The sequence below is a fragment of the Sorghum bicolor genome, chromosome 3, assembly GCF_000003195.3.
Source record: "Sorghum bicolor cultivar BTx623 chromosome 3, Sorghum_bicolor_NCBIv3, whole genome shotgun sequence".
NCBI lineage: Eukaryota > Viridiplantae > Streptophyta > Magnoliopsida > Poales > Poaceae > Sorghum > Sorghum bicolor.
The window spans coordinates 52,415,815-52,426,082 of record NC_012872.2 but is presented as its reverse complement, the minus strand read 5'-3'; the positions used below and the strand labels follow the sequence as shown (position 1 = coordinate 52,426,082).

The window sequence follows — 10,268 nt, the reverse complement described above, 5'->3', positions numbered from 1 at the left end:
GTTACATTGAATCTTGCGGCAAGCATTAAATATAGACAAAAACAAAAACTAATTACACAGTTTAGCTGTAAATCATAAGACGAATCTTTTGATCCTAATTAATCCATGGTTGGATAATATTTGTCATAAACAAACAAAAGTGCTACAGTACTGAAATCCAAAATCTTTTCGAAACTAAACAAGGCCTAACATGTCAAAATTTTCAATCACATAAGACTAGTGCCAAGCCACGACCCACAGCCTATTCAGCTTCGGCTACCTTATTCCATGGCCCCCAAACGCAATCCATTTTGGGCAACGATTCGAACAGATTCTTTGGCTGGGCTCAAATCCAACCTGCTTGCAAGTCTCAACATCCACCAGGTTGGTGTTGCGCTGCAGTTTTTTTATCCCAACGGTATATTACAGAAATTCAGTACATCAATTCTTATGCACAGTTTACCTTTTCCTAACTTCGGTAGTTTGGCGATAGCAAATCTGCCGTCAATCAGACAATCAGATACTGCCTCCACTGGCATTGCTTGTGACAGCATAATAAAGTGTTAAAAGTTCACTTTTGAACGGTTGCCAAGAAAATTCAGATTCAAAATTCCCATACCGTCAGGTCATGGATATAATTGATGGTTCATGCACTCAATTTAACCAAAACTTGGCTATAAGCCATCTGAAAGTTGACACCAAAGAATTAGGCCAGGAACAATGCCAAGAAATGACTGACAACCTCTTTCTAAGATTCTTCTTCATTCTTAGCCACCAGTCTAACATGCTTGCCATCAACAGAAAATCTGGAGCTTGAAGCTATCTGCAACAAGAAGCAGTAAAAGGAATATGCATTTTAGCGAACAAAATGGTCTAAATTTGGAATCAAGGGGAGAGAAACAGCAGGTGAAGTAGCTAGATTCCTTTAACGATGATTGATTACTTTATCCATCAAGGTAGCATGGAGACCCTCGTCTTTAGAGACACCACATTCCTGAAGCTCCTTGGAGACTAGCTTTTGTAGCTTCTTTAGTTTCATAACTCCATCTGCGTTCTGAAATATAAACCAACACAATTATGAACCTGTAGTTTAAAGGATGCTACGATATAGGACGATCAAACTTTTAGCTCACCGTCTTCAGTGCTTTAGTAATAATCTTCTTCCATTTGATCTTTTGTTTCTGAACACTTTTGCAGTCGGCACCACTTGTTAGTTCATCTGCCTTACTCTTCACTTTGTTTTCTGACTTCTCATCTCTAGACTGCGTTAAATGCTGTTTTTTTGTGTTATCTGGCTCCTCTATGGTCATGTCATCCATTCGTTTTCTTTTCGCAGCATCTTTATCATCATTTCTTTCACGATCACCACTCATACCACCATTTACTTGAACAGATTCTTTTGTGGGTACAGCTCCGGCTTCCTTCACATCTGGAGTTTGTTCTGCACCATTTGTTTGTTTCTGAGAAGCATGGAAGGCTTTCGCCTTTGCCCTATGCTTCTTCCCATCAGCATGCAGTAAGAGAGTTTGCTTGCTTGTGGTAGTGGTCTTGCATAGGCTGTCATGCAAATTCACAATAAATACACAGTTCCTAGATATCTAAGCAAGCTCCTGAGTCTTTGAAGCAAGATCAAAACACTTCAAATCAAGAACTTGAATGCATCGGCAATGTGCTGACAACAGGGATAAACCCATTGTTTATATAAATGACATACTTGCTTTCTCAAATTTTGAATTGTCTACAGGAAAGCATCGTTAAAAATCAACCTAGCACTGAATATACATGATAAACAGATAAAAGCACTTAAAAATATTACACTCCAATGAAGCAGAAGAAGACCTAACCTTTGTAAGAGAGATGCAACTTAAAAGAAAAATAGGAGAAGTTGGATTCTACATTACCATATTTACTGTAGAAGTGTATGTCTGGTTGTCTACATATACACACTTATACTGCCCATGTAAATAACCTAGGGCATACAGTTACACAGTACTGAAAGTTCCCACACAGGGTGACATCTGGCAACGGAATTTCTAGACAGCTTTTACCCTTGCTTAATTTTGCAAAGAGGCTGGGTTGAACCTAGGACCTCCAGGCCACAAGTGGAGAGACTGTACCAACATGCCAGACCCATCATTCATAAGAAAGATATAATACAAATAATTTTAATAGTTCCAAGCAAGCTTTTCTATATGGAAAACAAAAGCTAAAAAAATGAACTTATAATCACAGGCGCAACTACAAAGATATATAACTGCAACCTCTTGAATAATTGTATTACCATGTCTAGTCATGTATTTAGATGTACTTGCACTCCATTTGAGTACTAATAAAAAAACCAAAACAGTCCCAAGCATGATTTTTATCAATGGAAAAATTGAGAAGCATAGAAATAAGCTATAAACATTTATGGTTACTTGGTTAGGAGTAAAGATGGTTTAGAATTATGGCATCAGCACTGTTACTACATAACCATCTGCAGAAATTATTGTGTATATACTAAGGGATCAAATTGGCACACCTACAGAACCAAGGAGGCCGTGTCGACAGCCCAACATTGATATCAACATCTGCATTTGGCTTTGGCTTATCTGCCTTACCCTGTACACCATTGGATGGCTTGTTCTGTCCCTTAGGACCATACTTCTCCTGAACGAAAACAAATACAGTAGAAATGAGCACTGGATTGAATAGTATAATTTGCACATATAACAATCTGTACATAATCTGAATGCACTAACTCCGAAGAGTCCTACATATATTATAATATAATCTGTACATAAAAAGGAACTGCTCAGTTAGAAATCAGAGCCTCCACAAATTCTAACATAAGCCTTCATCATGGTTATAAAACTTCTATTGAAACTACCAATCGTAATATGAAAAAGGAATAAATCAACGTGCAGACTGTAACTTCTAGATATAGCTTACCAACAATTGCAAGAAATGACTGTGACAGTGCTAAGTTTGTCCTAAGTCAAACAATGTTAAATTTGAACAGATTTATAGAAAAGAAGAATGACATCAAATTAGCATCGCTGGATATATTATGAAATATATTTTCATAGTTTACCTCTGTGTGGTATATATTAATACACTTCTCTATAAACTTGGTCAACTTAGGACAAACTTGGATCCCATATATTTCAGGACGGAGAGGGAATATCGACAAAAATGTACAGGTTTATGCACTCCAAACAGTAGCCAAAGCCACATTAAAGTAGCGACAGGGGAGCGAAATAAAAACACCCACAATCCAATGCAACAGCAGCTCATAGGCACTAATCGCACCGTCAGACACATATCCTTTACTAGAATTGCAGAGATGAACAGTAAATTGCATAATACAGTGAGGATTGAGCACGGCACTCAGAGAGAGAGAGAGAGAGGTGCGGATGAACTCACGGCCTCGGAGATGCACTGGGTGTGCCCCTGCACGGTCTCCTGGCTGAAGAACTCGCCGCAATCGATGCATGACAGCTGCGGCCGCGCAACAGAAACATCAATTAGCCACCACGGCGCCAAAGATCGGTCCAGAAAGGAACCGGAACAGGGGGGGAAGAGAGTCGGGCGCCGCTCTGACCTTGTACGCGGAGCAGCAGCGGAAGTGGCTGGCGAGCTTGGGCTTCTTGAGGTTCTCGCCACAGTCCTCGCATTGGAACCACACCATCGCTGATGCTCCTGGAAGCTTCTGGCGGCAGGAGGGCGGGCGCCCGTCGCAGACAAAGCGTTGCTCGGGCGCGTATGCGAGCTAGGGTTTTGGCTGAAGGAGGCGAGGAGCCAGGGGCGCTCACATTTGGGGTTTTTCTGCGGCCTTCTCGAGAGTGGAGGGAGGGGAAGCCCAGGGTGACAGCCCATTATTCTCTTGGAGGCCCATATGGCCGATCATTCCTCATTTCCCTGGGCTTAAACGCAGAAGAGGAGTCAGTATCCAAATTTAACCCCAACTCAACCCTTTAGCAACAACTTGGTAAAATTCACTTGTCAAATCTTGAGTTATAGCAAGTTGCTAATTTATTTAGAAAAAGAAAAAAAGATGTGTCTCCAATAAGTTGCTATTCTCACTTGCTAAAAACAGAGGATGACAGATTGGACCCGCTCACTTGGTAAAAAGAATATGTGTCTCCAACAAGTTGCGCTCGGGATAGCAACTTGGGATAGCAACTTGACAAATTTCGGCAGTAGAAACCTCTGGATAGCAACTTGGGAAATTTAGCAAGTTGAGATAAGGAGTTGTTGGAGGAGGATTTTTATGCTTTTAGCAAATTTGGTAGGATAGCATGTTGAAATACCAAGCTGTTTGAGATGCTCTTAGACCATTCGGTTCTTTCAAACAGGCCAGGCCTTGTTTAGTTCCGAAAAAATTTCAGATTTTGGCATCGTAGCATTTTCGTTTTTATTTGACAAATATTATCCAATCATAGACTAACTATGCTCAAAAAATTCATCTCGTGATTTACAAATAAACTGTGTAATTAATTTTTATTTTCGTCTATATCTAATACTTCATGCATGTGCTCCAAGATTTGATGTGACAGAAAATCTTAAAAAGTTTTTAGTTTTTAAGGTGAACTAAACAAGACCTTACCTCAAAAATCAAAAACTTTTCCCGTCACAATAAAACTACTACAGTGTCAAAATCCAAATAAAAAATTGGATCTAAACAAGGCCCCAGTATCCAAATTTCGAGTGCATACTTGTATTACCAGCTAATGCAATTGATAGATTTCCCAAATTCAGGCAGGCAGGATACAGACCCTTTATAACACTTCGTTTCTTTTGTACCCTACAAGCTCAAATATACATTGCCAGATACATGGACGCCCAGCTTAGACAAAAAGAATACAGGGCAACGAAGAAAGAAGAATGAAAACAGGACCGTCACCAGGGTCAGGAAACATAAAACCCTGACACGGATTTCGCAATCTGTACCATATATGGTGAATACAGCCCTTGGCAGCCCAAATGGCTTAAAAAGAACTGAGAAAATAAAGAACTGGGCTAAGTAATGTACTAAGGCAGCGTGCTAAACTGACCAAATTTGGATTCTCCAAATCTAGGTTCCTAGCAACTTGTCGCTATAATTGTCCATCAAGCCATCATGGTTAGGTTTTGCTCTTGAACTTGCGGTGTGCTTTCAGGTCAACTACAACGACAGTGATGTTGTCTTTGCTCCCCTTCTGAACAGCAAGCTTTGACAAGCATTCAGCAGCCGCTTGAGCAGCTGGGTCTGCGGAATCACCAACCCGTGGGGCTGATGATGAACTTGTGCCATTCTTTTTGTGCCACAGAAGTATCCGCTTCCGAGCAACTTCACATACCTCTTCATTTGACATTACGTCCCAGAGGCCATCACTGGCAAGAATAAGGCACTCATCTTCCTTAGCCCGTGGAACTATTGTTACCTCTGGGACTGGAATTATCCATGGCTTCAGATATCTGTCACCTGCAACAAATAGAAGCCGTTAAAGTTCTGATCATATAATACATGCTTTTGTATATTGGAATCTTGTTCCAAGAAAAACAACTAAAACTAGCAAGCTTAGACTACTTGGTTCTTCTACAAGCAGATTTAGGGAAAATAAACATGACATGTCCTGACTACGGTCTACTTAGGGTAACATAATCAATGCCAAGAAAACATCCTCTGTGGTCCTTGCTAAAGCACAGAAGAGACCTAGCAACATACATGCTCACTTTCATGACAGGTCAAAGTTCATAGCAGAGGAGACAAATTCCAAAATTAGTGTAAAGGTATATGTTCTACACTACAGTGAAAGATCTAGGCATGTCTTGTACTAGTATATAGAACTAAAACGTCAAACACCATTAGTTTGTACTCCCTCCATCCCAATATAAGTGTCGTTCTCGCTTCCCGGGGAGTTAGACACTTAATTTTGACCAAATCAAGAAAATATTAATATTTATACATAATTAGTCACTGAATCTATTTTCATAATAAACTTATTTGGAGATACAAATGTTGCTAATATTTTCTACAAACCTAGTCAAACTTAAAACAGTTTGACCGGCATGAATACCACAGCGACACTTAATTTGGGACCGACAGGCTGATGGGGTATGCATCATATACAGACGAACATCAAAACATTGTAGAATTACAATAGAAAACATTGTCTTCAGAAGTCAAGAACTCAAAAGAAAGCATGCAGCAGAACATCAAAGGTGTAGAATGCCCAGAAATGAGTGTATTTGAGGATGTTCAGAGTCAAGCCAATAACACATCTCCAAACTCCATTAGTTTGAATGTGTCATGCTATCAGCATGATGGCTCCAAAAGAGGAAGGGGGAGTAGTGTAATTTGCCAAACATGCCCAGGACCTTGTGCATTAGACCATCTGTTTGAATTCGCTTCTCTATATTTACGAGTTTTATGTAGTCTCATTGAGAGCTTGCTTAGAATTTCAAAAGACGATCTATATGCATACCTATGCAAATTCCCCAATTCTAAATTGAATACCCATATCAAATCATGTTCAACTGCAATGTTATCTAGAAGGTTTCAGTACCTTGTTGCCCCCCCCCCCCCCCCCAACACACAGAGAGTGTTTTTGCCTTCAAAAAGAACTTGGTGCACACCACCAGCACCAAAATAAGTAACAGCTTCAAAACACAAAGCAGGAAGATGGTGACAAACATCAGAGAGAGACTGCCCTTTCAGAAGTCAGAAGGATAAATTTGTACTCGGCTGCTCCCTAATGCACAACCTTTAAAAAAGAGACTTAGTTAGGGAAAAAAACCCGGGGGGGGGGGGGGGGGGGGGGGGGGCCGGGGGGGGGATTTTTTCTATTTACCCAGGTTCACCAAGCAACATGGTAGGTTATAGACATCAGAACAAGAGTATAGGGAAGATCTATCACTTATATACGCCACAAGTGAGCATACAAAGGGGCATGAGCAAACCATACAACTACCAGGCTTCTGAGACTCAACCATGTATGGAACCAAGTATCAGAAGCTATTGGTCTTATGATGATTCAGGATACATAGTTTTTCTTCCCTTCTTCCCTCTACGATAGTGCTCCCATAATTCCACAAGGAAGACTGCTTTTAACCGTTGTAGGACCCTGACCTTTCTTGGCCAATAGAAACTTGAGGCAGAATAAAATGAATGGAGTCAGAATAAGGTTTAAGGAACATAGCAGATAGGATCTTTGGATGCTCTATTGAACAGGATCTGAATTCAGGGCCATGTACTACATCATAACAAAGGGCACCTCATGGCTTCCTTCAATTTAACAGTTCTAGGGAGTACAACACAGGAGAGCCTGGGAAGTATGAAAATCATGTAATATACAATTTGGAGTAATGCTAACGTGGACAAAATGGTTCCTTGCCACATAATAAACACAGGTAGTTGCTCACTTGAAAGCCAGAAATATTTCGTCAACAAGTAACAAAAATTAAAACAGCTCTTATATAACATTCCTATTTTGCCAGATAACTTATCATTTATCATGCTAGGCTGCTAATTCGTCCCAACTACTTTTTTTTGTAAAAAATTGACAGCAGAGTAGCATCAACAATCAATCAACACAGATGATATTTAGGTAATGGTCCTTCAATGCATATTATTGTGTTGTTGTGGACCAGAAACTACATAAGAATTGTAGAATCACCAGGTAAAAAAAATGATAATAACTAATACATTCCCTGTCACCAAAACTTAAGGTTGCAGAGATGTTGATGAACTAGTAAACCAAATAGTAATACATTCACAGAAATTTATTCAAATTTCCTTATTCAAATCATTGCATGTACAGTAAACCAAGGTGACTTATTATATAGTATAAAAAGCAGTGTGCTGGAGAGTAATAAAAGACATACCAATTGATCGTGACATTGCAAGAACACCGAAAACTCGATAACCATTCCATTGTATGACCTTGCCACCTTCTGCCTCAATCCTTGCATACTCATCCTCCCTGTTAGGCTGAAGAACGAAAAAGAGCAAAGCAGTCAATATCTGATTAACATGTCAACTGAAAGGTGAAGCAAATAAACAGCGTTGCAGGAGAGCTAACTTTATGATCCACCGACAGAGGCACGGGCTGCTTGCCACGGTAGAGCACCGCCCGTGAATCTCCACAATTGGAGACAATGATATGCGAGGAGCAGATGACAGCGACGACCGCCGTTGAACCGACGGTCTCAGGTGCCACAGGTTCTGGCGCGAGCGCCACAGCAGCATTACTTGTGCCTGCTTCACCACCACCTCCCCTGATCGCCTTGCCCCCAACCTCGTCGTCCACTCTAGCGAAAGAATCAACAAAGGCCTTTTCCCACTGTTTCTTGAACTCCATGTCTACCAAGTTAGCAGCACACACGTTCTCCTCTATCCTGCTCAGCTGCTCCAGTAGGGCCACATGGAGGCGTTCCCTACAGTAATTTGCTACCTGCAACGAATTGAGCAAATGCCACTCAATGTAGCTGTACCAACAACTGTCTGTTCGATTTAGGAGTACATACAGTTACAGACTTGAGTAGAGTACCAAAAATGAGCCTGCTAATAGGAAGTCATTAATGAACGGTAAGCATACCTGTGCACCACCGTGTCCGTCATAGACACCAAAGAAATGTGCAGGTAAGCGGAACGTCATGGGATCGAGCCCATCGACCACCGCATTGCCGGTGAGCATCCAGAGCGGCACGTCAAAGAATCGCGGCACTATAGCAACGGCATCCTCCATCTCCGGCCGGCGGCCGCATATGGAGGTGTAGCCCCAGAGCGGCACGCAGTCGACGGCGAAGACGCTCCTCCCACCAGCCGCGACCCTGGCCTCCGCCTCGACCGTGGCCGCGGACGCGGCCGAGTCCTCGAACACCATGGGCCCACCCTCCGCGCCGAAGAAACCCAGCCCAACCCCCTCGAAGTCAGCGCTGGCCACGCTGCTGCAGTCGCTGGCCACCGAGCACGGGCTCCCGGCCACAGACGCGTCTCCCCCTTCCCCTTCCCCTTCTGGCGGCAGCGCGTCGTCGTCCACCGCCGACGCCGTCCTGACCGGGGGCACAGTCACGGGCACGGACACCCCTTCCATGGCTCCCACGACCGCCGCTGCGATCGGGTCCGCCGCTGCCGCAGCGATCAGCGTGAGCCCCGCCGCGGCGGGGCTAAACGTCGGCGCCGGCGGCGCGGGTAGCGGCGCCACGACCGCTACGACGTCCTCCATCCCTCCTCCAACCTCCTCCTCCCCCTCCGCCTCCGCAGCCGCCGCCGCCGCCACCTCCTCCAGGATCACCTTCCCAGGCCGGCTCAAGTCCTTCGCAGAAGCACCGCATCGCTCCCGCTCCCGCTACCCCTTCGCCGCCGCCGCCTCATGTGCCTCCAGATCTGCTATGATCCGTCCCCAAATCCGGCGCCCGAACCTCGCGCGCGTCCGGAGGCAGGCACACGCGGATCCGAGTCCAAGCCCAAGCGCCCGAATCGCCAAAGCACAGACGGGCAGGCAGGCGGGCAACGCCCTCCTCGTGAGTCGTCAGGAACTCGGGAAGGAGAGTAGCGGCACCAGCACCAAAGAGCGTCGTGCAGTGTAGCGAGCAAGGCGGGTGGCGAGCAGCCCCCTCCTCGACCTGGGGAGCGGGAGCGGGGAAGAAGCGGATGGAGATTTGGCAGCCGGTGTCGGGTACGTCGAGGTGGGTAATTTGCGGCTGCGGCTCGGGAGCCGGGAGTTTACCGGCAGAAAGGAGGGAGAGGCGACGGGGCGAGGGAGAGGGAGAGGGAGGGAAAGCTACGTGCACTCGCCGTGTGCCCGCGCGCGTGTGGGTGACAGGTGTCGAGGCCGCGGCAGTGGGGACGGGAGGCGCGGGGGCGGGTGCGGGGGCGGGGGCCGCGGGGATCGGGTGCGCCGCCGCGAGCACCCGGCAGCGGCGGGGCTACGGGGGCGCGTGTCGATGAATGGTGAGGGGCGCGTGGAGACGGGGGCGGGGCCCGCGGGGGGGGCAGGACAGCGAACTGAGGAAGGAGCGGACTGTACCCTACTAGTGAGGTGGCGCACTGCTTGTTTAGTTACGAGAAGATTTCGGATTTCGGTATTGTAGCATTTTCGTTTGTTTGTGACAAATATTATCTAATTATGGACTAACTAGGATCAAAAGATTCGTCTCGCGATTTCCAGCTAAACTGTGTAATTAGTTTTTGTTTTCGTCTATATTTAATGCTTCATGCATGTGCCACAAGATTCGATGTAACGAGAAATCTTGAAAACTTTTTGCTTTTTAGATGAACTAAAACAAGGCCCAGGTTTTTGTTGTACGGCTCGTCATCGCCT

The 10,268-nt window shown here is 44.7% G+C and overlaps 2 protein-coding genes across 2 annotated transcripts; both read right to left on the bottom strand.

Annotated features, from left to right (window-relative positions):
• Window positions 536-3,764, bottom strand: LOC8078644 (UBP1-associated proteins 1C). The gene is made up of 6 exons (XM_002455800.2): window positions 3,563-3,764; window positions 3,385-3,459; window positions 2,501-2,628; window positions 1,113-1,536; window positions 923-1,033; window positions 536-802 (listed from the first exon to the last, which is right to left on the bottom strand). The coding sequence occupies exons 1-6, from the start codon at window positions 3,647-3,649 to the stop codon at window positions 728-730; spliced, it is 900 nt and encodes a 299-aa protein (XP_002455845.1). The 5' UTR covers window positions 3,650-3,764; the 3' UTR covers window positions 536-727.
• On the bottom strand, window positions 4,655-9,743 carry LOC8078643 (probable protein phosphatase 2C 6). The gene is made up of 4 exons (XM_002455799.2): window positions 8,541-9,743; window positions 8,025-8,396; window positions 7,828-7,933; window positions 4,655-5,425 (listed from the first exon to the last, which is right to left on the bottom strand). The coding sequence occupies exons 1-4, from the start codon at window positions 9,168-9,170 to the stop codon at window positions 5,085-5,087; spliced, it is 1,449 nt and encodes a 482-aa protein (XP_002455844.1). The 5' UTR covers window positions 9,171-9,743; the 3' UTR covers window positions 4,655-5,084.

What these genes read in the sequence shown, in the direction of transcription:
- LOC8078644 (XM_002455800.2), bottom strand. Translation starts at nt 3,649, where the DNA reads ATGGTGTGGTTCCAATGCGAGGACTGTGGCGAGAACCTCAAGAAGCCC. An exon ending in GCTGCTGCTCCGCGTACAAG is followed by an intron (nt 3,460 to 3,562) that starts GTCAGAGCGGCG and finishes GCGCGGCCGCAG; the next exon opens with CTGTCATGCATCGATTGCGG. An exon ending in CGGCCTCCTTGGTTCTGTAG is followed by an intron (nt 1,537 to 2,500) that starts GTGTGCCAATTT and finishes TTTGCATGACAG; the next exon opens with CCTATGCAAGACCACTACCA.
- LOC8078643 (XM_002455799.2), bottom strand. Translation starts at nt 9,170, where the DNA reads ATGGAGGACGTCGTAGCGGTCGTGGCGCCGCTACCCGCGCCGCCGGCG. An exon ending in ACGGACACGGTGGTGCACAG is followed by an intron (nt 8,397 to 8,540) that starts GTATGCTTACCG and finishes AATTCGTTGCAG; the next exon opens with GTAGCAAATTACTGTAGGGA. An exon ending in TGCAATGTCACGATCAATTG is followed by an intron (nt 5,426 to 7,827) that starts GTATGTCTTTTA and finishes TATTTGTTGCAG; the next exon opens with GTGACAGATATCTGAAGCCA.